Consider the following 26,955-nt stretch of genomic DNA (forward strand, 5'->3'; position numbering starts at 1 on the left):
GTTGGGTCTTCGTTTCTGTGCAAGGGCTTTCTCTAGTTGCAGCAAGTGGGGGCCACTCTTCATCGCAGTGCGCGGGCCTCTCACTATCGCGGCCTCTCTTGTTGTGGAGCACAGGCTCCAGATGCGCAGGCTCAGTAGTTGTGGCTCACGGGCCTAGTTGCTCCATGGCATGTGGGATCCTCCCAGACCAGGGCTCGAACCCGTGTTCCCTGCATTGGCAGGCAGATTCTCAACCACTGTGCCACCAGGGAAGCCCCAAAATTAAAATTCTATCCCAGTTTTTTACTTATGACCATAGAACTCTATGACTAGAAAGGAAGACCCTTCGTTCAGGCATTCCAGAAAAGTTCACTATTTGATTGGCAAATACTGTCAGCCCCATGCAAAACACCAGCTCTAAGGCAATAAACAATACAAAACCCATGAGAAGCTCACAGTTTAGGGAAGGAGACAGATATAAATAAGCAACTATGAGAGAGATGAGTATTAAAAAGGACATATAGGGAAGAGTCGGTGTGAGGTCGCGGCGTGCGGGCTCCAGGGACGGCGGAGGCGGCCACGGCTGGCTGGGGCTCGGGGCCTAAGACCCGAGCGTCGACACCCGCGCGGTGGGCACCTCGAGCTCTGCTGAGTGCCTGGGGCCGCCGCCAAGCACAGACCATGTTCATGGTGCGCCTGACTTCCCAGCTGCTCAGGGCTGTTCCCCGGGCAGGTTGCAGTGGGCCTTGGCCTGTCTGTGGGGTGCTGGGCAGGCATGCCTGCAGGCCTCACCACAGCATACAACCAATAGGCCCAAGTGGGGTTGCCTCCCTCCCTGACAGGCGGGTCCACATGGAGCTTGAGGAGATGCTGCTCCCCAGGAAGATGTCTATCAGCCCCATGGAGAGCTGGCTAACTGTTCGCTACCTCCTGCCCAGACTGGACTCTGGGGCCCCAGGGACTGTGTCTCCAGCCCAAGTCTATGAGTGTCCGCCCAGGGGGAAGGGGTCAAGCAGGGGGGTAAGGAGATCTGGGATGCACCCCAGATACAGTGCAAAAACGTGCTCAAGATCCGCCGGCGGAAGATGAATCATCACAAGTACCGCAAGCTGGTCAAGAGGACCCGGTTCCTGCGGCGGAAAGTCAGGGAGGGACGCCTGAAACGGAAGCAGATGAGGTTCGAGACAGACCTGAGGCGCATCTGGCAGAAGGCGGGCCTGAAGGAAGCCCCCGCAGGCTGGCAGACCCCCAAGATCTACCTGAAGGGCAAATCAGTCTTGTGTATCTCTCCCCCAGCCCTGTTACTGCTGATGACCCATTGTAATAAATATTCAGAGAACTTAGCCAAAAAAAAAAAACAAAAAAGGACATATAAAATAGTATGGATTGATACAATCAGGAGGAGGAACCAAGATGCCAGAGTAGAAGGACATGCTCTCACTCCCTCTTGCGAGAACACCATAATCACAACTAGCTGCTGGACAATCATCGACAGAAAGACACGGGAACTCACCAAAAAAGATACCCCACATCCAAAGACAAAGGAGAAGCCACAATGAGACGGTAGGAGGGGCGCAATCACAGTAAAATCAAATCCCATAACTGCTGGGTGGGCGACTCACAGACTGGAGAACATTTATACCACAGAAGTCCAACCACTGGAGTGAAGGTTCTGAGCCCCACGTCAGGCTTCCCAACCTGGGGGTCCAGCAACGGGAGGAGGAATTCCTAGAGAACCAGATTTTGAAGCCTAGTGGGAATTGATTGCAGGACTTTGACAGGACTGGGGGAAACAGACTCCACTCTTGGAGGGCACACGCAAAGTAGTGTGCGCATTGGGACCCAGGGGAAGGAGCAGTGACCCCAAGGGAGACTGAACCAGACCTACCTGCTAGTGTTGGAGGGTCTGCTACAGAGGCGGGGTGGAGGGGACTGTGGCTCACCGTGGGGACAAGGACACTGGCAGCAGAAGTTCTGGGAAGTACTCCTTGGCGTGAGTCCTCCCAGAGTCTGTCATTAGCCCCACCAAAGAGCCCAGGTAGGATCCAGTGTTGGGTTGCCACAGGCCAAACAACCAACAGGGAGGGAACCCACCCCCACCCATCAGCTGTCAAGCAGATTAAAGTTTTACTGAGCTCTGCCCACCACAGTAACAGCTCTACCCACCACCAGTCCCTCCCATCAGGAAACTTACACAAGCCTCTTAGATAGCCTCATCCACCAGAGGGTAGACAGCAGAAGCAAGAAAACTACAATCCTGCAGCCTGTGGAACAAAAACCACATTCACAAAAAGATAGACAAGATGAAAAAGCAGAGGGCTATGTACCAGATGAAGGAACAAGATAAAACCTCAGAAAAACAACTAAATGAAGTGGAGATAGGCAACATTCCAGAAAAAGAGTTCAGAATAATGACAGCGAAGATGATCCAGGACCTCGGAAAAAGAATGGAGGCAAAGATCGAGAAGATGCAAGAAATGTTTAACAAAGACCTAGAAGAATTAAAGAACAAATAAACAGAGATGAACAATACAATAACTGAAATGAAAACTACACTAGAAGGAATCAATAGCAGAATAACTGAGGCAGAAGAACAGAAAAGTGATCTGGAAGACAGAATGGTGGAATTCACCGCTGCGGAACAGAATAAAGAAAAAAGAATGAAAAGAAATGAAGACAGCCTAAGAGACCTCTGGGACGACATTAAACACAATAACATTTGCATTATAGGGGTCCCAGAAGGAGAAGAGAGAGAGAAAGGACCTGAGAAAATATTTGAAGAGATTATAGTCGAAAACTTCCCTAACATGGGAAAGGAAATAGCCACCCAAGTCCAGGAACCACAGCGAGTCCCATACAGGATAAACCCAAGGAGAAACACGCTGAGACACACAGTAATCAAATTGGCAAAAATTAAAAACAAAGAAAAATTATTGAAAGCAGCAAGGGAAAAACGACAAATAACATACAAGGGAACTCCCATAAGGTTAACAGCTGATTTCTCAGCAGAAACTCTACAAGCCAGAAGGGAGTGTCATGATATACTTAAAGTGATGAAAAGGAAGAACCTACAACCAAGATTACTCTACCTGGCAAGGATCTCATTCAGGTTCGATGGAGAAATCAAAAGCTTTACAGACAAGCAAAAGCTAAGAGAATTCAGCACCACCAAACCAGCTCTACAACAAATGCTAAAGGAACTTCTCTAAGTGGGAAACACAAGAGAAGAAAAGGACCTACAAAAACAAACCCAAAACAATTAAGAAAATGGTCATAGGAACATACATATCGATAATTACCTTAAACGTGAATGGATTAAATGCTCCAACCAAAAGACACAGGCTTGCTGAATGGATACAAAAACAAGACCCATATATATGCTGTCTACAAGAGACCCACTTCAGACCTAGGGACACATACAGACTGAAAGTGAGGGGATGGAAAAAGATATTCCATGCAAATGGAAATCAAAAGAAAGCTGGAGTAGCTATATTCATATCACATAAAATAGACTTTAAAATAAAGAATGTTACAAGAGACAAGGAAGGCCACTACATAATGATCAAGGGATCAATCCAAGAAGAAGATATAACAATTATAAATATATATGCACCCAACATAGGAGCACCTCAATACATAAGGCAACTGCTAGCAGCTGTAAAAGAGGAAATTGACAGTAACACAATAATAGTGGGGGACTTTAACACCTCACTTACACCAATGGACAGATCATCCAAAATGAAAATAAATAAGGAAACAGAAGCTTTAAATGACACAGTAGACCACATAGATTTAATTGATATTTATAGGACATTCCATCCAAAAACAGCAGATTACACTTTCTTCTCAAGTGTGCACGGAACATTCTCCAGGATGGATCACATCTTGGGTCACAAATCAAGCCTCAGTAAATTTAAGAAAATTGAAATCATATCAAGCATCTTTTCTGACCACAACGCTTTGAGATTAGAAATGAATTACAGGGAAATAAACGTAAAAAACACAAACACATGGAGGCTAAACAATACGTTATTAAATAACCAAGAGATCACTGAAGAAATCAAAGAGGAAATCAAAAAATACCTAGAGACAAATGACAATGAAAACACGACGATCCAAAACCTATGGGATGCAGCAAAAGCAGTTCTAAGAGGGAAGTTTATAGCTATACAAGCCTACCTCAAGAAACAAGAAAAATCTCAAGTAAACAATCTAAACTTACACCTAAAGGAACGAGAGAAAGAAGAACAAACAAAACCCAAAGTTAGCAGAAGGAAAGAAATCATAAAGATCAGAGCAGAAATAAATGAAATAGAAACAAAGAAAACAATAGCAAAGATCAATAAAACTAAAAGCTGGTTCTTTGAGAAGATAAACAAAATTGATAAACCATTAGCCAGACTCATCAAGAAAAAGAGGGAGAGGACTCAAATCAATCAAATTAGAAATGAAAAAGGAGAAGTTATAACAGACACTGCAGAAATTCAAAGCATCCTAAGAGACTACTACAAGCAACTCTATGCCAATAAAATGGACAACCTGGAAGAAATGGACAAATTCTTAGAAAGGTATAACCTTCCAAGACTGAACCAGGAAGAAACAGAAAATATGAACAGACCAATCACAAGTAATGAAATTGAAACTGTGATTAAAAATCTTCCAACAAACAAAAGTCCAGGACTAGATGGCTTCACAGGCGAATTCTATCAAACATTTAGAGAAGAGCTAACACCCATCCTTCTCAAACTCTTCCAAAAAACTGGGGAGGAAGGAACACTCCCAAACTCATTCTATGAGGCCACCATCACCCTGATACCAAAACCAGACAAAGATACTACAAAAAAAGAAAATTACAGACCAATATCACTGATGAATATAGGTGCAAAAATCCTCAACAAAATACTAGCAAACAGAATCCAACAACACATTAAAAGGATCATACACCATGATCAAGTGGGATTTATCCCAGGGATGCAAGCATTCTTCAATATATGCAAATCAATCAATGTGATACACCATATTAACAAATTGAAGAATAAAAACCATATGATCATCTCAATAGATGCAGAAAAAGCTTTCGACAAAATTCAACACCCATTTATGATAAAAACTCTCCAGAAAGTGGGCATAGAGGGAACCGACCTCAACATAATAAAGGCCATATATGACAAACCCACAGCAAACATCATTCTCCATAGTGAAAAACTGAAAGCATTTCCTCTGAGATCAGGAACGAGACAAGGATGTCCACTCTCACCACTATTATTCAACATAGTTTTGGAAGTCCTAGCCATGGCAATCAGAGAAGAAAAAGAAATAAAAGGAATACAAATTGGAAAAGAAGAGGTAAAACTGTCACTGTCTGCAGATAACATGATACTATACATAGAGAATCCTAAACATGCCACCAGAAAACTACTAGAGCTAATCAATGAATTTGGTAAAGTTGCAGGATACAAAATTAATGCACAGAAATCTCTTGCATTCCTATACACTAATGATGAAAAATCTGAAAGAGAAATTAAGGAAACACTCCCATTTACCACTGCAACAAAAAGAATAAGATACCTAGGAATAAACCTACCTAGGGAGACAAAAGACCTGTATGCAGAAAACTATAAGACACTGATGAAAGAAATTAAAGATGATACCAACAGATGGAGAGATATACCATGTCCTTGGATTGGAAGAATCAATACTGTGAAAATGACTATACTACCCAAAGCAATCTACAGATTCAATGCAATCCCTATCAAATTACCAATGGCATTTTTTATGGAACTAGAACAAATCATCTTAAAATTTGTATGGAGACACAAAAGACCCCGAATAGCCAAAGCAGTCTTGAGGGAAAAAAACGGAGCTGGAGGAATCAGACTCCCTGACTTCAGACTATACTACAAAGCTACAGTAATCAAGACAATATGGAACTGGCACAAAAAAAGAAACATAGATCAATGGAACAGGATAGAAAGCCCAGAGATAAACCCACACACCTATGGTCAACTAATCTATGACAAAGGAGGCAAAGATATACAATGGAGAAGAGACAGTCTCTTCAATAAGTGGTGCTGGGAAAACTGGACAGCTACATGTAAAAGAATGAAATTAGAACACTCCCTAACACCATACCCAAAAATAAACTCAAAATGGATTCAAGACCTAAATGTAAGACCGGACACTATAAAACTCTTAGAGAAAAACATAGGAAGAACACTCTTTGACATAAATCACCGCAAGATCTTTTTTGATCCACCTCCTAGAGTAATGGAAATAAAAACAAAAATAAACAAATGGGACCTAATGAAACTTCAAAGCTTTTGCACAGCAAAGGAAACCATAAACAAGACGAAAGACAACCCTCAGAATGGGAGAAAATATTCACAAATGAATCAACGGACAAAGGATTAATCTCCAAAATATATAAACAGCTCATGCAGCTCAATATTAAAGAAACAAACAACCCAATCCAAAAATGGGCAGGAGACCTAAAAAGACATTTCTCCAAAGAAGACATACAGATGGCCAAGAAACACATGAAAAGCTGCTCAACATCACTAATTATTAGAGAAATGCAAATCAAAACCACAATGAGGCATCACCTCACACCAGTCAGAATGGGCATCATCAGAAAATCTACAAACAACAAATGCTGGAGAGGGTGTGGAGAAAAGGGAACCCTCTTGCACTGTTGGTGGGAATGTAAATTGATACAGCCACTATGGAGAACAGTACGGAGGTTCCTTAAAAAACTAAAAATAGAATTACCATATGATCCAGCAATCCCACTACTGGGCACATACCCAGAGAAAACCATAATTCAAAAAGACACATGCACCCCAATGTTCATTGCAGCACTATTTACAATAGCCAGGTCATGGAAGCAACCTAAATGCCCATCGACAGATGAATGGATAAAAAAGTTGTGGTACATATATACAATGGCATATTACTCAGCCATAAAAAGGAACGAAATTGAGTCATTTGTTGAGACGTGGATGGATCTAGAGACTGTCATACAGAGTGAAGTAAGTCAGAAAGAGAAAAACAAATATCGTATATTAACGCATGTATGTGGAATCTAGAAAAATGGTACAGATGAACCGGTTTGCAGGACAGAAGTTGAGACACAGATGTAGAGAACAAACGTATGGACACCAAGGGGGGAAAACCGCAGTGGGGTGGGGATGGTGATGTGCTGAATTGGGCAATTGGGATTGACATGTATACAGTGATGTGTATAAAACTGATGACTAATAAGAACCTGCAGTAAACAAACAAAAAACAAACAAACAAAAAAAAACAATACTAAACTTTCTTTGGGTTATTTGTATGGAAATATGTTAATATAAATGTTTCAGACATTACGTGAAATTTCTAAAAATCTTATATGTTCTGGTATAATGTTATAAGTCATAATTCTAGTTATTACTTTAAAACGTATATCTCAGAAATAACTAAATTTCCTTGTCAATTGCATTATTATGAACTTTCATCAAATCTTTAACCATGGTCATTTTAAAGTCTTTTGTCATTTACAGACAGTTCTAGGTGTACTCTGATGCTTTCGCAAAAATGTTCCTATAAAAGGGTTTCATCTTCAAGGAATTCATGGAAAAGACAAGTACAGGTTTCTGGTAACTGACTATACTGCTGAACTGAATGAATAAGCATTGTCAGAACTCTAATGGAAAACTGATGAATTCATAAAAGTGCTAACAAAAGATCAAGATGAAAAAAACAGAATTAATTGCATGGGACTGAGTGAACTGATGAGGATGATTATAATTTTTGTGACTTTCTGTTTGAATAAAAAAAAAAAAATCCCACAAGGACTCAGAGGCAAAAAATATACAAATCAATTTTCACTGCAAAGTAAAGGAGCTGTTACAGTGGAGGTTTACTGGACTGATTGTCAATATTATGACATAGTATGAGTGTGTTTCGTGTTTGGTAATTGCAATCATTGTTGCTTTTGTTGTGGTCATCCATTTACAATGCTTGGTGTCAGTTTATTTCTCTCTTGTAAAAATAAAATACAGTGCGTGTGTGTTGAGTCGTGAAAAAAAAAACAGTATGGATTACAGAGCAAGAAGATCAATCCTAATTGAGGAGGATCTCCCTGAGAAATTACAGTTGACCCTTGAAGAACATGGAATTGAACTGTATGGGCCCACTTATATGCAGATTTTTTCAGTAAATATATTGGAACAATTTGGGGGGGATGTGCCAACAATTTGAAAAAACCCTCAGACAAACCACAGAGCCTAGAAATACCAAAAAAATTTCAGAAAAAGTTAGGTATGTCATGAATGCATAAACTGTATGTAGATACTAGTCTATTTTATCATTTACTACCATAAAATGTACACAAATCTACTCTAAAAAGTTAAAATTTATCAAAACTTATGCACACGCTTACAGACCATACCTGGCACCATTCACAGTTGAGAGAAACGCAAACATAAAGATGCAGTATGAAATCATAACTGCATAAAATTAACTGTGGCATATACTGTACTTCTGTAATAATTTCATAGCCACCTCCTGTTGCTAGCTCAGGTGTTAGAAGTATCTGCTTAAAACATCTCCTGAGCAGTTCGTCTCTCCAGCAAATTGTGTACCATAGGAAAAAGTGATCTCTTGCGGTTCTTGAGTATTTTTCATCAAGTTTAGTATAATACCATAGGCCTTGAATAACACCATGGGACCCATGCGAAGTGCCACTAGTGATGCTGGCAGTGCTCCCAAGAAGCAGAGAAAAGTCATGACATTACAAGAAGACGCTGAATTGCTTGATACGTACCAGAGATTGCGGTCTGCAGCTGTGATTTCCCACCATTTCAAGATAAATGAATCCAGGGTAAGGACCATTGTAAAAAATGGAAAGGAAATTCATGAAGCCATAGCTGCCGCTATGCCGGCAGGTGCAAAAACCTTGCGCTTTTTGTGAAATACCCTTTTATCTCATATTGAAAATGCAGCTTTTATGTGGGTGCAGGATTGCTATAAGAAAGGCATACCTATAGACTCTAATATGATTTGAGAAAAAGCAAAGTCATTATATGACAACTTAAAGCAAAAGGAAGATGAAGGATCTAAGGCTGGAGAATTTAATGCCAGCAAAGGATGGTTTGATAATTTTAGAAAGAAGTTTGGCTTAAAAACTGTCAAGATAACAGAAGCAGCAGCCTCGGCTCACGCAGAGGCAGCAGACAAGTTCCCAGACTGAGGAGAAAGGATATCTGCCTGAACAGGTTTTTAGTGCAGATGAAAGTGCCCTATTCTGGAGGGGAAAAAATTTTAAAAAATAAAAAAATAAAGCCTCAAAAGACATTAGTAAGGAAGAGAAGCAAGCACCAGGATTTAAGGCAGGAAGGGAGAAGCTAAGTCTACTGTTTTGTGAAAATGCAGTTGCATTTACCACCAGGACTGCCCTTATCTATAAAGCTGCTCACCTTGAAGGGAAAAGATAAACACGAGCTGCCAGTCTTTGGATATACAAAAAGAAGGGCCTTTCTATGGATTGGTTCCATCGATGCTTTGTCCCTAAAGTCAGGAAATACCTTGCCTTTTAAAGTTCTTTTGAAATTGGACAATGCCCCTGGGTACCCAGAACCCCATGAATTCAACACTGAAGGCATCTAAGTGGTCTACTCGCCTCCAAACATGTCTCTAATTCAGCCTCTAGATCGGGGGTCATAAGGACCTTTAAGGCTCATTACACACGATACTCTATGGAAAGGATTATCCACACTAAAGAAGAGATCCCAATGGAGAGAACATCACGTAAGTCTGGAGGAAGGATCACACCACTGAAGATGCCATCATTGTTAAAGAAAAAGCCATGAAAGCCATCATACCTGAAACAATAAATTCCTGCTGGAGAAAACCGTGTTCAGATGTCCTGCATGACTTCACAAGATTTACGACAGAGCCAATCAAGGAAATCATGAAACAGACTGTGAATATGGCCAAAAAAAGATGGGGGTGAAGGGTTTCAAGTTCTGAATCTCGGAGAAATTCAAGAGCTAACAGACACCGCACCAGAGGAATTAACAAAAGATGACTTGATGAAGATGAGTGCTTCCAAAACAGTGCCAGACGATGAGGAAGAAGATGTAGAAGAAGCTGTGTCAGAAAACAAACTGACATTAGACAATCAGGCAGCAGGGTTCCGATTATTTAAGACTGCTTTTGACTTCTTTTACAAGGACGCTTCTATGATACAGACTCTGAAACCAAAGCACATAGTGGGAGAGGGACTGGTACCATACAGAAACATTTTTAGAGAAATGAAAAAGCAAAAAAGTCACACAGAAATTACAATGTTATTTCCATAAAGTTACACTCTCTGCCTCCCCTTCCTCCTCCACCACCTCTCCTGCCTCTGCCACCCCGAGACCGCAAGACCAACCCCTCCTCCTCCTCAGCCTACTCAATGTGAAGACAAGCAGGATGAAGGCCTTTACGATGATCCACTGCGACTTAATGAATAGTAAATAATCATCATGCCTACAGTTAATAAACTTATCTGTTGTGTATGTGTGTGTATCTTTGTGTAAAAATCTAATAACTGTATGGCAAGAATTGTATGAGATGTTTCTGTGTCATCATCATCATCACTGCCTAAGTACTCATCATGTAGAACATCATGTACAAGACTTGTATTGAAATGGATAGCCTATCCTTACATAGGCATAAAGTGAGTGATATTTAATATAAAATTAATAATTAATAAAATTAATGTTAGTTTTATTAATGATTTATAACTGTGCTTTCAAAGAATTACATTATCAACTGTGTATCAGCCTATTATCACATTTTTTAAAAATGTAACAATGTTTCCAATCCTGTACATGAATATGACTGTAATACTGTATGCCATAAAAATTTTGTAACCATTCAGCAGTGTATAGGCCAGAGTACTAAGAAGCGATCTGTGAAGCAATCATATCAATTACACTAGGTTACCATCAAGCCATCATACTGCTGCTTCTTCATTATCAATGCATGAATCCTTATACCAGTAAATAAATGTTCCTTTTTCACATTATCTTTTCATTTTTCTTGTCTAGTGTTTGTAACATGTATATCTACAGTGTTTTGTATCATATAAGACAATATTAATATAGATACTGACAGATGATTCAGCTTGTAAACAGATAACATAACTTACAGTATCGATAAATACGGTACTGTAAACATATTTTCTCTTCCTTATTATGATTTTCTTAATAACATTTTCTTTTCTCTAGCTTACTTTACTGTAAGAATACAGTATATAAAACACATTATATATAAAATACATGTTAATAACTATTTTATTGGTAAGCCTTCAACAGTAGGCTAATAGTAGTTAAGTTTTCGGGTAGTCAAAACTTCCAGTCGGATTTTCAACTACACTGGGGTTGGGCACCCCTAGCCTCCAAGTTGCTCAAGGTCAACTGTATCTATAAACTGAAGAAAGTAACAGACAAACAAGAAGGGAAGGCAAGTGTATACCAGGCTGAGAGCTGAATTGAAATACAATCTCCTACTTTTCTGCTTCAAGCAGAAAATGTTTCATGACCAGCACATGACACTGTGGACCATTCGCTCCTTCTTGAAAGACTCTTCCCTTGGTTTCTGAGACACAGGGCTTTCTTGGTTTTTCTCATACCTTCCTAGACCTTCCTTCACAATTTTCTCAAAACCTAAATCCTCAAGCCTTTTCTTTCTACACTTTCTCTTTGATTCCTGGTGCTTTCCTTTCAATGCAACCTTAACTGTCATAACATACCAAAATAAATGGAAGATCTTCATAAAGGAAATGGCATTCTAATCTTAAAAACAACATGAAAGATGAAATAAAGCAACAAAATAGAACATAAGTCCTAAAGGACTGTGTTTACATAATTCTCTTTGCACAAAGACTTGCATTATTTAGGTACATAATAAACACTTTTGGATACTTATAAAACTTTCTTCATAACCTCGTCAAGAGCCAATGTCTTACCTTCACCATGTTGTGTATACTATTCCAGTACAGGGTCATGCACACACTCAATAAAAATCAACAGTTCCTGAGATATGTTTTCCATCATTGGCAAACTAGCAATGAAATAATTTTAAACAAATGACTCAAGCCAAGTTATTTACTTGTTTTCCATGCCTCCAATCTTGCTCTCTTTACCCACCAAATCAATACATTAAACTGGCATTAAATCAAAGTGGTATTTCTAAAATCCAAATCAGTTCCTATTTATTTCCTGCTTTGAGCTCTCCTTTTTGATAGATCAAAAATCAGATCTAAGGCTCTCTATGAACTGAACACTGCTTAACTCTTCTATCACCACTCACTCATACGACTTAACCAAACTACTTACTATTTTCCAAACACATGTATTGTTGTTTCATAATTCCATGGTTTGCAGGATTCTTCTATTTGCAATATCCCTCTCTGCCCCCATTCACCAAAAATTTCTTATTGCTCCTTCAAAACTAAAATAAAACATCCCATTTTGTGAATCCTTCCCTAACCCATACCATACATTAGGACAGTATAACCCTCTTTTAGGCCACTAGTGTATACACAAACTATTATTATAGCACCTATCACTTGGTACTATAACTGTTTCTGTTTGTATCCCCCTACTAAGCTGACACCCTACAGGCAGAGGCCATGTCTTATTTATTTTGGTACAATCGCTGCGAAATACTCAATACATGACTGTGGGATGTAAAAACGAGTAACTGATAGGCTTCCTGAATATATATGTAAATTTAAAGAATTATAGAAATAAATGGGTAGAGGAAGCTTAAATGTCTTAAGTGGGCTACAAACTTCAACCTCAAAAATCTGCAAAGTAAACAAAGGTAGATGTGGAGAAGTCAAGACCAGGACTCAATAAACACAGACTCACTGGTGATTCTTACTGCCCGGTCAGTGCGGAAATCCTCTGTGTCTGGTTCATCAAGGTCTTCCAGGAAATTATATTCTGGATCGTCATCATCATCTGCCTCATCTAGGAAAAAAAATGTTTTAGACACTTATTCCCAACTCTGAACTCATATCTCTAATGAAAATTTAAGATGTTCAGCACCATAAGAATCTACTCCAATAAAGCACATTTATTCTGAAGTTTTTATTTTTATTTTTTACTTATTTTTTGGCTGCGCCACACGGCTTGCAGGATCTTAGTTCCCTAACCAGGAATTAAACCCAGGCCCTCAGCAGTGAAAGCGCAGAGTCCTAACCGCAAGGGAATTCCCTATTCTCAAGTTTTTAAACAACTTATTCTTTTTTTTCCTCAGTGCCTGTGCACAGATCATTTCCCACAGCGGACTCATCTCACCTATTCTCCCCAATTAGCCAAGTTCCTTCCTTCCTTCCTTCAAACAAAACTTAATTTCTCAAAATGCAGCAAAAGCCTGAAACTGAACATATAATTTATCTCAGTAAACCCACTTAGAGTAGTGCATCTCATAAAATAATATTTTATTAAAACTCTTTATACAAAGGCATTGATAGTGAAAAAAGGAATGACCCTAATTCCCAATAATTAGGGAATGACTGTAATTATGACGCCTTAGTATAAAATAGTATATACATACAGAATGTAAACATTCTATACATGTTCAACACATTCATGACAAAAGTACAACACAATACACACATAATACTCATAAGCATAAAAAAATTATATCCCTACAATAACTCAGAAATAACTAAAAATATACAAAAATAACAAACATTTGTAATGGCAGTGCATAGAAGTATGGGTATTTTTGTTGATGCTATGATGTCTTTTAGATTCCTAACTAAAAATCTTGAAGGAATCAATCAGTTATGGACTGTTATACATATATGTATTTTTAATAAATTTATTTTATTTATTTTTGGCTGCATTGGGTCTTTGTTGCTGCGCGGGCTTTCTCTAGTTGCAGTGAGCGGGGACTACTCTTCGCTGTGGTACGTGGTCTTCTCATTGCGGTGGCTTCTCTTTGTTGTGGAGCACGGGCTCTAGGCGCGCAGGCTTCAGCAGATGTGGCTCGTGGGCTCTAGAGCACAGGGTCAGTAGTTGTGGTGCACGGGCTTAGCTGATCTGCGGCATGTGGGATCTTCCCGGACCAGGGCTCGAACCCGTGTACCCTGCATTGGCAGGCAGATTCTTAACCACCGTGCCACCAGGGAAGCCCCTGGATTGTTATATTAAGGTAAAATTTTTCCTGGGACAACTTTAGATCAGCATCGTCTAACAGAATTTTCTGTAAGGTCAGAAATGTTCTACATATGCATTGTACGACAACGGTAGCCCCTAGCCACATGAGGCAACTGAGAACTTGAAATGTGGCTAGTGCAACTGAGGAAGTGAATTAAAAGAAAAAGCAGAAACAACGCCTAGCAAATGAGAATAACTAATTCCTTACCACTATGTGCCATTACACAGGAGAGGGAGATCTCTACGTATTACAATAGAAAGATGTCTAAATTATATTAAGTGAACGAAGCAAGTTGCAGATGCAGGACAATATGTATAGTATGATTCCTTTCTTGGAAAAAAAGATAGATATGTGCTTTGATTAAACACAGAGAAATATCTAGAAAGAATTAACAAAGACTGAAGAATAGAACTCTTTCTTTTCTTAATTTTCATAATAAATATCTTTCATTAAAAATAAAAATATATACACACACTTTTTTTTTTAATTTTTGGCTGCACTGAGTCTTCGTTGCTGCGTGTGGGCTTCTCTAGTTGGGCGAGCGAGGGCTACTCTTCATTGCGATGTTGCGTGCTTCTCACTGCGGTAAGCTTCTCTTGTTGCAGAGCACAGGCTCTACGCGCGCAGGCTTCAGTAGTTGTGGTGTGCGGGCTCAGCAGTTGTGGCTTGTGGGTTCTAGAGCGCAGGCTCAGTAGTTGTGGCACATGGGCTTAGTTGCTCCGCGGCATGTGGGATCTTCCCGGACCAGGAATTGAACCCGTGTCCCCTACATTGGCAGGCTGACTGTTAACCTCTGCACCACCAGGGAAGTCACACACACACACATTTTTTATTCATAATCACTAGAAAATTTGTACTGATAAACCCCAATCTAACCTGATATTCTTTACTCAACATTTATTGTTTATAATATATATATCTGCATTGTATATATATAGCTATCTAAATGTGAAGGCTTTTTCACCCATCTATAGGTTTATCCCCCAATAAAAATGTTTTAAATCCTTAGGAATGGAATCCTTGCTTCGTAATCTCTATAGTACTTCCTATGTAAGTCTCTTTACAGCAGGTTCTTTACAAACGTTGCTGAATAATATAAGTTGTGGGGAAAGCCTATAACATATGGATACTGCACACACGTTTGGACCCCCATCTGTTTACGTGCAAGAACTACAATAGACAGCTTCTGCCCATACCATACAAACGGGTCAGCCAATATTCTCAGAGAACCCATTTGGCAAACATGTTGAAAAATCATTTAGGAAGGTTTCTTCTGAGTTCTGCTTAGCTTTTAGTACCCTGATTGTGGAACCTGCCCTCTGGGTTGAATTACTTTTTTGACTGACTGACAATGTCAGCATCTACCCAGCTGATCTCAATTTTGTGTACCCACCCCCCTCTAGTGCAACCTCTTATTTTTTGCAAATGAGACTCTTACTTTTAATAATATGCAGAGCAGATGGTACTAGGAACATGTCAAAATGGTTAGCCACGTAATACTACCAAAATAAACCGGCATATGGCTAAAGTTTGGTACTGTGATCTATATCTAGCATCATTTCCTATTTACCAGCACTCACAAAATTCAGCTGGTAGATCCGGGGATCCAAACCTACCCTAGTCATTGGCTCTATGTTCTCTTTTTTAAATCTATCCTAATAAGGAAACAAAAAAATACTGTTTTAAAGAAAGAGGATTTTCACCCTCCCCACTAACCATTATTCCATTTCCTCAATCAACCCTTATCATACACTCTTATTTCTCCCAGACCAGTAGTTGTCAAACTTTAGGATATATAAGAATTAGATACCTAGACGATAACCATTAGTGATTCTGATTCAGTAGGTATGGAGTGAGGCCCTGGAATCTGTTTTTTTTTTTTTTTTTTTTTTTTTCATTTTGGCTGCGTTGGGTCCTTGTTGCGGTACGTGGGCTTCTCATTGCGGTGGCTTCTCTTGTTGCAGAGCACGGGCTCTAGGCACGTGGGCTTCAGTAGTTGTGGCACGCAGGCTCAGTAGTTGTGGCGCATGGGCTTAGTTGCTCCGCGGCATGTGAGATCTTCCCGGACCAGGGCTCAAACCCACGTCCCCTGCCTTAGCAGGTGGATTCTTAACCCCTGCACCACCAGGGAAGTCCCTGGAATCTGTATCTTAACATCATCCAACAAATACATCCCTACACTCCCTGATTCTGATTCAAATTCTAGGGACAAATTATGAGAAACACCACCCAGACTCCCAAAATCCTAACAGCCAACTCTGTCTGGCCTTTCCTCCTCAACAGCCAGCATTTCAGCTCTTTCAACCAAGGTGATAACAATCAGGGCACCAAAGCTGCTGCACTAATAAAGCCATGAAAACCTGACTTAATTACTATCAATATTTTGTCTTAGCTTAGGTCTAAGGACAAAATGCAGAGCTTGCTTATGAAGCGTCACATGCATTTAAAAAATGCTTTAATGTCCCCTGAGACTTCTTTGAGATATACTCCTAGAATATTAAACTGGGTTGTAATCCTAGCAGTATAACAATTGATTCTATAATACAGAGCAACACAATGAATTTCTCTGACACTTTTACAAAATGGATAGAATTATCTTTGCCCCTGTTCACTCCTTTCCGCAGAGATTTCTGAGCCTTGGTATCTTAGACCTTGAATGCGCTGATAGAAGAAGGAAGTGTCAATAAATGAACTTCATGAGAATAATAAATCCCCAAAAAAAGTGACATAAAAAAACTTCATGTATGTAGATGTGTACATTTTTCTGGGGAGTGGCTGCACAGCTTTCATCAGATTCTCAAAGGGGTAAGGAATGGAAAAGCTAGCAGCTTAGACTCCTATCAGAAGACTAATGCGATAATATATCAGTTGTTGATTATTAAGGAACTGACTCTCCAGTTAATATGTCAATGACTCAGCTGCAAATTTCATCCTTTTCTCCTTCATGCAAGTTTGTGCATTTCATCGCTTATTACCACTTCTGCTATAGAAGGTGGGTGGAGAAGAACAAAAATGCTAAAATTCAAACCAATTTGCTTCTTGTTACCTGTCTTTTCTAAATGTTTAGGGAATTTAAATTTAGGACTAAAATTCTTCCTATTGCCACATTAATGTGGAAAACTAAAAGGTAACGTCATATTTGAAAACTCTCACGAGAGGCACATGAAACTATTATCAGTGATCCTTCTGCGGCATGAAACTGTCATCATGAGGAAAGGCTTTAACAGTTTTCTTTACACAATATTTGATTTCTTTACTCCAAGCACGTATTACCCTTATGGTTATAATACAGAATATAAGAGAAAACTCTGGGGAGCATATATTCTACAGAACCTAAATACATATTATCTCAATGTCACTTCCACCCATCTGATTCCTCTCTTGTCACTGTTGTCAAATATCTTTCAAAGGTCCATCTCAAATACCACCTTTTTCATGTTGCTATCTCTGGTCATGCTAAACAATAATTCTCTCTCTTCTAAAACCTTAGAACAGAGCTTATGCCACTTTTATGGTGCATCTGAGTTCATTCAACTTCATTAATCTGAAATGTATCATGCATTTAACAATGGACCAGGCACCATTCATACATGTTTACTCCCTAACAAAATGATCATTTTCCTCTCTCTCTCATAGAACCTAACACACTGCCTTGTAAAAGAAAGTACTCAATACCAAATGCCAAATTATGTGCAATATAGTTATTAATAGCTTTATAAGGTAAATATGAGAACTTACTTTCTTTCATTCACTTATCCTAATTTATTCCTGGCCTTACCTACCCAAATATTTACTCAGTCTATTTCCATACAAGCTATATGTTCTCTTATTTATCTTAAAGCATTATCCTTTCAACACAAAAATCTTACAGTAGTTGTTCTTAGAAGACAGGGAAAAGAATAAAGATATGCTCTGTAAGTTGTCTGTAATTAAGTTTGATAGGACATCATGTGATCCAGAAATAGGAGCAATGAATTTGGCTATGGATTAAAGTGAGATAGTGAATGACTCTGTTCACATAAAAATGCAAGTAAGACTTTGGTTCAGTTATACACATTTTTTAAAAAGTGTGATCTTCCACAACACAACCAGTATGAATATCCTGGTCACTCCCCATTGAAGAGAGTCAAAAGGAAACAATAATAGTAACAAAACTGCCCTGATTCCATCAAAAGAATGTGACATCATCTGGAATCACTACAAACTAAATCAATCTCTCATTTCCTCTAAATTTACAGAAACACTGCACAAAATGATGAATGGTAACTGACTCTCACTATAGTATGCTTAAAAAAAACCCACCAAAGACAATTTTAACAATGTATTGTTTTAAAGTAAGAATTTTACTTATATTCTAAAACAAATAAGGGTTGCAGCAGGGATTCTTACACCATGTATGACTGTAGTCAACATTGTTTCTGTCTGATCAATTCTCCTTCCCTACTTCTGGAAACACTGTCACTTCTTTTGGGTAATTGCTTACTCCAACCCTGTTGTTTACAAGGTGCTGCCAATCACAGGACTCCATGCTGAAACTGTCTCCCTATTGAAGCCATGCAATACCAAGACAGTGGGCATGTGATCAAACCCAACCAATCAGAGTTGTTCCTCTGGATTTTTCAAACTGGAGCCTGTAGGAGAGAGTTCTTCTCATGTGGGGACAAACCAAGAAGTGAATGGTGTGCTTATGATCACAGTTCCAGCCTTGTAGAAAAAAATAGGTTTGAGAATGCAGTTGACTGACAAAAAGTAGAGATAACAGCTGTTGAGAGGGAAAGTGGGTCTCAATTCCTCTGTAGGTTTTTCTGCCCTTCCCAAAGTCTGGTTTCATTCAGCAAGTTGAGAATTAGGATTCTCAACTTCAGCAAGTTGAGAGTTAGGATTCTTTCACCTGCATCAGGAAGAACCTTAACTAACATGACAGTCTTCGAGTGAGTCAATGCACTCTCGTGAAATCATATATAAAATTATATGTACATTTATGTTTCAGGGGAGGAATCTTAGCATTCAAAAGATTCCCCAAAAGACTCTTTAACAAAAACAAAAAGGGGGGGGGGGATGGAATTTAACTACTGATTTAGACCACATTGTTAAATACACAATTAAATCAATTAACCAAAAACACCCCTTTCTTTAAGCTTTTAACTAATGAAAATTTTACCAGAGACCATGGACAGAGTAGATATTAAATGCAAACAAAATCACTTACCTTCATTCCCCACATCATCATTCATAAGACCCCCCAGCCACATCTTCCAATCCTCATCATCTGCTGTATTGGGGTCATACATGTCTGGGGTGATGTCTGGAGCTCGGAGCTCTGCCTCTAGTTGCCCCAGGGGAACATTTTTCAGAGGCATCTTAGAGCGAGTTCGGAATGCAATGAGACTGTCATCCATGGGCTAGCCAATGGAGAAGGAAATAAAAACATATCACTGAATGCCTAATGCTTTCAATTTTTCCAAACTTCATCATATCCTGTGTGTTTCTCTTCTTAGCTTAAAACACAAGGTCTCTTCTCTAAACCATTGGATTTATTATTCTTGTCTGAGAAACTTTAAGGATAATGACATCAATTTTTTTTTTGTAGGTACCAATGTCTTTTTTTTTTAAAAGGTTATACTCCATTTATAGTTCTTACAAAATATTGGCTATATTCCCCATGTTGTACAATATATCCTTGTATATCCTTATAATGACATCAGTTTTAAAACCAACATTTCAGGAACATTTATAAGAGCTTTATTAAGATATAATTTACACACCATAAAACTCACTCTTTTAAAGTGTATAACTGAGTGGATCTTACTATATTCACAGAGTTGTGTGAGATCACCACTATCTAATTCCAAAACATTTTCATCACCCCAAAAAGAAAGGCCATTTCCCTTAGTGGTAGCTCCCCATTCTTCCCTGATCCCCGTCTCTGATACCCACTAATCTTTCTGTCTCTATGGATTTGCTTATGCTGGACATTTTATATAAAAGGAATCATAGGGACTTCCCTGGTGGTCCAGTGGGTAAGACTCCATGCTCCCAATGCAGGGGGCCTGGGTTCGATCGCTGGTCGGGGAACTAGATCCCACACGTGTGCTGCAACTAAGAGTTCGTATACTGCAACTAAGAGTCCGCATGCCGCAACTAAGAGTCCGCATGCCACAACTAAGAGTCCACATGCCGCAACTAAGAAGTCTGCATGCCACAATTAAAAAGATCTCACACGCCGCAATGAAGACCCGGCACAGCCAAAAATAAAATAGATAGAATAAATAAATTTTTAAAAATAAATAAAAGGAATCATACAATATGTGGCCTTTTGTCTCTGGCTTCTTTCACTTAGCATAATGTTTTCAAAGTTCATCCATTTTGTAGCATGTATCAGTACTCATTCCTTTTTTTTTTGTAACAAAATTTATTTATTCTATCTATTTTATTTTTGGCTGCGTTGGGTCTTCGTTGCTGTGAGCGGGCTTCTTATTGCGGTGGCTTCTCTCACTGCAGAGCCCAGGCTCTAGGCGTGCGCGCTTCAGGAGTTGTGGCTCGCGGGCTCTAGAACGCAGGCTCAGTAGTTGTAGCGCACAGCCTTAGTTGCTCCGCGGCACGTGGGATCTTCCCGGACCAGGGCTCAAACCCGTGTCCCCTGCATTGGCAGATGGATTCTTAACCACTGCACCACCAGGGAAGCCCCTCATTCCTTTTTATTGAGAAAAAAGGAAATGAATAATGTCTATTCATACTCTTTGCCCATTTTTTAATTCGGTTGTCTTTTTATTGTTGAGTTCATTATATATTGCAGATACAAGACCCTTATCAGATATGTGATTTGCAATTATTTTCTCCCACTTTCTGGGTTGTCTCCACTTTTTTGATGTATCCTCTGAGGCACAAAAGTTTTTAATTGTGATGAGGTCCAATGTACCTATTCTTTTTGTCATTTGTGCTTTTTGGTATTGTATTAGAGAAACCACTGCCTAATCAAAGGTCAAAAAGATTTACTCTATGTTTTGTTCTAAGAGTTCTATAATTTTAGCCCTACATTAAGTCAATGATCTATTTTGAGTTAACTTTTGAGTGTGGTATGTGAGGTAAGGGTCTAACTTTATACTCTTGCATGTGGATTTCCAGTTGTCACAGCACCATCTGTTGAAAGACTATTCTTTTCCCATTAATTGGTCTTGGAACACTTGTCAAAGATTAATTGACCATAAATTTAAGAGTTTATTTCTAGACTATCAATTCTGTTCCACTGATGATCTGTATGTCTATTCCTTTTCTTTTCTAAAAAGATACTTTAAGAGAAGTATCTTTTATTTTTACTTTTTTCAAATTTATTTATTTATTTATTTATTTGGCTACTTGCAGGTCTTAGTTGCAGCACACAGGATCTTTTGTGTGGCATGAGGCTTCTCTCTACTTTGTGGCGTGCAGGCCCAGAGCGTGCGGCCAGTTGCGCACGCCAGGGGGACGGGGTAAGCTGGGACGAAGTGACAAAGCAGCATTAACATATATACACTACAAATGTAAAATAGACAGCTAGTGGGAAGTAGCTTACATAGCACAGGAGATCAGGCCTGGTGCTTTGTGGCCCCCCTAGAGGGGTGGGGATAGGAGGGTGGGAAGGAGACGCCAGAGGGATAGGATATGGGGATATATGTATACATACAGCTGATTCACTTTGTTATACAGCAGAAACTAACACAACACTGTAAAGCAATTATACTCCAATAAAGATGTTAAAAAAAAAAAAAAAACTGGCTGGGACTTCCGTGGCAGTCCAGTGGTTAAGACTCCGCGCTTCCAATCAGGGGGTGCGGGTTGATCCCTGGTCAGGGAACTAGGAATCCTACATGCCGTGCAGCACAGCCAAAAGGAAAATAATAAATAAAGATTAAAAAAAAAAAAAAAAGAACTGTCTAATGATGGAATTTAGAAGGTCATCATTTGACAATAACCATAATAATGACTGTTTCAATCAAGAACAAGCAATGGATGCTAAAATTAGTGTGTGAAAAGATATTTTGCCTCAAAGATACATACTAATTAATTTAAAAATGGAAAAATAATAATTTTACAGCGAGGAAAACAAGCAGACACCACCTTAACCATGTGATCAAATTTAACATGATGGAAATCATGTGCCTCCTGATATGATGCACTAAAAAGGACATATCACTTCTGTGATATTTGTGCCAAAAGTGCATAACCTGAATCTAATTATGAGGAAGTATCAGAAAAGTCAAAATTGAGGAACATTCTGTAAAATAATTGCTCTATAAGGTTCAAAAACGTCAAGGTTATGAAACCTTGAGAAACTGTTCCCAATAAAAAGAGTCTAAGAGACAAGATGACTAAATACAACATGTAATCCTAGACTGGATCCCGGATCACCAAAAAAAATCATTTTTCTTTTGCTTTATATAAAAGACATTATTGGGACAATTGGCAAAATCCAAATAGGGACTTTAATAGACTATATAATATTATATATCCTTATTTTCATAATCAAATGTCCTCATTTGTAGGAAATATACACTAAGATATTTAGGGGTAAAAGCACATCATGACTGCAACACACTCTAAAGCAATTCAGGAAAAAATAAATGTGTACAGAGAGAGAGAAAGAAGGAGAAAATGATAAAGCAATTGTGGTAAAGGTTAATATTTGAGGAATCTGGCTGAAGGTTGTTCCTATGTTCCACATTTTAAAATGCTCTCTGTCACATACCTTATTTCATCCTTAGGAACTGCCATTCTCACTTAATTCTCACTTACAATAAAACAGCACAAACTAAATAGAGTACCAAAGATCTATAATTTCATGACTGTTACTTACTGTATCAGAATTTAACATCTTCCCTTCTCCCTTACCAATCTGAGCAACGACTAAATTATTCCATTTGACTTTTTCAGCAGTTTAGAGTTATGTTACCTGGAAAGAATCCATGCAGACTGGACTGGAAGCCAGCTCCTCATCTACCGCATGCAACTTCTCCATGAAAGTACTATCCTTGGTCTGTTTGGGCTTTGGTGGGGGCGGAGGCCCCATGGGCACTACCTCAGCACTGATGTGCCTAATGGCAGGTGTGGTGACTTTCTCAGCCTGATTAAAAGAGGCAACTATGTTAAAAATTAAAGGGAGGAAGGGAAGAAAAGAGAAAAAAAAAAAAGCAGGAGGAGAGAAGCATGTCTTTCATGTGCTAGCAATCTTTCTCTTCCCATCTAGATAGAGGTATATAAAAACAAAGGCACTGTCAAGGACATTAATCTAATTAGGTTTCATCCTATTTCCAATGAAGCCAACAGGATGCCACTTAGGTTATCGAAAGCGAGGAAATACAATAAAAATGGCTTTAGAACAATATTAGAAAACACATACAAAAAAGAGAAGGGTAGAAGGAAAGAAACTCTGCCAGTCACTCACATTTGGCCCCTTAATAAGAACTCTCCCTGTCACTGAGTTCCAGTTTTCTCTTAACTGTTCACTGACTTAAGGGAATTTGAAATTCAGTTATAACTAGTCACAAATACCAGGAAGATAATGGCATGATTACTGATCTTGAATCATGTTTGGCAAAGGGTGACGGCTTAGAATCACCATGGAGAAATGATCTATTTATACAGTTAAATAATCTACTTATAGAGCATCTCTAATTTATCTTGCTAGTATGATGTGGATTTACCTCTGATAATATGCCACTCTCCTCATCTGTTTCAGTCATCTCAGAAGACTGCCTCAATCTGGATTTCTTTGCCCCACGTGGAGATGAAGCAGTGCTTTCAACATCACTTTCCAATAAACTCTACAAAACAAATCCAGTTCACTTTCATATGTATGCCCCTACCTCATTCCACTGAGTTTGAAGGACCTCAATAGAATGAATCACAAAATATCAATCACTGAATTAGAGTAAGAGAATAAAATTTAAATAAAAGCTTAATTTGCTGAAGGTAGGAATTTGCTGAAGGTAGGAATTTGCTGAAGGTAGGAACAGATCTCTATCCTCGTAAGCACTGTGAACTCTGTAAAACTGTAAGGCACTGATTTAAAATGCTTTAACAAACAAGTCAAAGAACACATTAAGAAATAGAATATTACATTAACTATGAAAATGAACAAACTATAGCTACAAGCAACAGTATAAATGAATCTCAAATGACTTGTGTTGAACCAAAAAAAAAAAAAAAAAAAGCCACACAAAAGAATAGACTATGGTTCCATTTACCTAAGGTACAGAAACAGTAAAAAACTGAACTCAGTGTGTAGAGCTGCATATTTAGGTGATATAAGTAGAAAGATAAGCAAGGAAGTAATTACCAAAAAGTCAAGATAGTGGCTGTCTATAGGGGAAGAAAAGTGACTGTGATAAGAGGTGTCTGGCAATGTTATACTTAATGACTTTAAGGAAGTTTCATAAGGATTAGCTTTATAGTTATTTAAGCTGTATATTTTAATTTTTATCCTATGCACAGTTCTGCATGTTGTATGTGTGTTATATTTCATAATACAAGACATGAAAAAATCAAGGGAGCATGAAGAGGAGTCACAGTCTTAGATTTATGCAAAGAAATGAGTAGAAAAAAGAACTGTGTTTCAACCCTCTGTATAGAACAAGTGATATTACTAAGGAAGCAAAGTACACTCTGCCTTGTGGAGCCAAATTTTTTCTACATTACCAACTAACACTCACACAGGTAACCACTGACCTCTTCAGCAGTCTCATCTTCTTCTTCATCATCGGGCTGGTACTCTTCATCTGAGGAATCATCGTCTTCAAGGTGGATATCCACAAACTGAGGAGGCTACATAAGTACAATTATAGAAAAAAATAAAATAATAGAAAACACGAATCATATGTATTTGGGAAATAAGGGGAAGAAAGCAGAGCAGGAAAACAAAAAAATCCTAAGAGCACAACAAGCAGCTAAAGCAAGTAATAAGAGGCAGGAGTTAAAAAGATTTCTAGCATGAGAGTCAAACCTAAGACTAATGAAATGGAAAAAAAACAAAGCTGGAATTTAAATAAATACATAGGTCAAAAAAAGTTAACAAATAGAAGCGTTTCAAAACTGATGAAGCCTTTCTGGAAAAGAATAAGAATTACCTCTTCCAAGTTTACCTTAATTTCATTGGCCTTCTTAATTGGTGAAATATTCCATGTTGGAATTACCTACCAACAAAGAATATAAATAGTTAAGTTCTCTTAACTAAAATAGACTGTTTTTCATTTTTACTTCTTCTTTACCATCACAAGGAGCCATCAGACTAACACGTAGCTGCAGTGATGTAGGGGTACTGATCTACACTGTCAAATATTTGTCAGAGCTTGGCAGAAGAAAAGGAGAGATGAATCTATTTCCATCATTAGCATCTCTGCCTTAAACCTAGTAAGAATCTGTATTACCCGTAAATGGACAAAGTGTCTATATTGTCTACTTTATATTACAGCTTGGGTTCACATAGAATAATAAATATGAAAACTATTTGTAAACTACAATAGTACACAAACCTAGGATACTACAGGTGATAGCAGCCTTTTGCCATCAGTATGTCTTAATCAATTACATAAATCCACCATAAGTATGCCTCCAAAAAGCTAGTCATGAAAAGTTCTTACGGAAGGATTTCGGGGTGAAGTGTCAAGTCATACACAACTTCTTTTCAAATAGTCCAGGAAAAAACAATAGACAGACACAGGGAGAGATAAAGCAAATTTGGCAGAATTTTACATTGTTAAATCTAGATGGAATCTAGATTCACTGTAAAATTCTTTTCAACTTTTTCAGGATTTTAAAACAATAGAGGGCTTCCCTGGTGGCGCAGTGGTTGAGAGTCTGCCTGCCAATGCAGGGGACATGGGTTCGAGCCCTGGTCTGGGAGGATCCCACGTGCCGCGGAGCAACAAAGCCTGTGCACCACAACTACTGAGCATGCACTCTAGAACCCGTGAGCCACAACTACTGAGCCCGTGTGCCACGACTCCTGAAGCCTGCGCGCCTAGAGCCCATGCCCCGCAATGAGAGAAGCCACCATATTGAGAAACCCGCGCACTGCAATGAAGAGTAGCCCCCCCTCGCTGCAACTAGAGAAAGCCCGTGCCCATGCACAGCAATGAAGACCCAACGCAGCCAAAAATAAATAAATAAAATAAATAAATAAATTTTAAAAATAAAAAAATAAATAAAACAATAGAGTTGGTGGGGGGAAGTTTTTAAAGAATTCTTTAAAACCTCTTACATACTCCTGACACAATACCATTGGAGTGCATAATTTTTTGACCATCTAACTGTGACCCCAACAAAATCATCATGAACAAAATCCAACAGACCATTAGGTTCTGTCTCTATAAGAAGCCTTAGGCCCTCCACATCTCCTCAGCCCTGCCATGTTGTGGCTACTTATCTAGCTCTGTGGAGCCAGGCCCAATACAGGGTGTAAAGGGAATGATGTGATTCAGGTCCATACCTCTTCTCATGTTTGTTTCTAAACCAATCAATTTTCCTACTGCCAAATCCATCAGGAAGGAGTCAGTCTATTAAGATTAAGAAGCAAGAGAAATGGACTCTAATCTTTGCTCTCCCACATAAACTATAGCCTTGGGTTGTCTACCTTCTCTGCAACTATATATGTGGTTGGTAGACATAATCCAGAGCCTGATTTCGATCTCCTTGGGTTTTTTTTAACCAAATATGGAATTAATGTTAATTATATTCTATGTCAGGTAGACTTCACAGAACTTCTATCTCACTGACGGCTGCTTGCATCATAGCTAC

The 26,955-nt window shown here is 38.8% G+C and overlaps 2 protein-coding genes across 8 annotated transcripts in view; one reads left to right on the plus strand and one right to left on the minus strand.

The window, feature by feature from the left end:
* The window catches only part of GON4L (gon-4 like), a 90,790-nt gene that overhangs the window by 35,305 nt on the left and 28,530 nt on the right, over positions 1-26,955 (minus strand). For all 7 annotated transcript variants that reach the window (XM_036847942.1, XM_036847966.1, XM_036847935.1 and 4 more), the window contains 6 exons: positions 25,302-25,352; positions 24,889-24,984; positions 23,865-23,984; positions 23,114-23,284; positions 19,394-19,586; positions 12,885-12,986 (listed from right to left, as the gene is read on the minus strand). In XM_036847942.1, coding sequence (XP_036703837.1) covers positions 12,885-12,986; positions 19,394-19,586; positions 23,114-23,284; positions 23,865-23,984; positions 24,889-24,984; positions 25,302-25,352 — 733 coding nt within the window. The remainder of the gene's footprint in view (positions 1-12,884; positions 12,987-19,393; positions 19,587-23,113; positions 23,285-23,864; positions 23,985-24,888; positions 24,985-25,301; positions 25,353-26,955) is intronic.
* Positions 529-8,932, plus strand: LOC118900976 (aurora kinase A-interacting protein-like). The gene is given in 3 exon segments (XM_036863895.1): positions 529-973; positions 976-1,400; positions 8,669-8,932. Coding segments are annotated over 3 exon segments (1,002 nt in total). The 5' UTR covers positions 529-660.

The sequence above is a fragment of the Balaenoptera musculus genome, chromosome 1 (genome assembly GCF_009873245.2).
Source record: "Balaenoptera musculus isolate JJ_BM4_2016_0621 chromosome 1, mBalMus1.pri.v3, whole genome shotgun sequence".
Classification (NCBI taxonomy): Eukaryota; Metazoa; Chordata; class Mammalia; order Artiodactyla; family Balaenopteridae; genus Balaenoptera; species Balaenoptera musculus.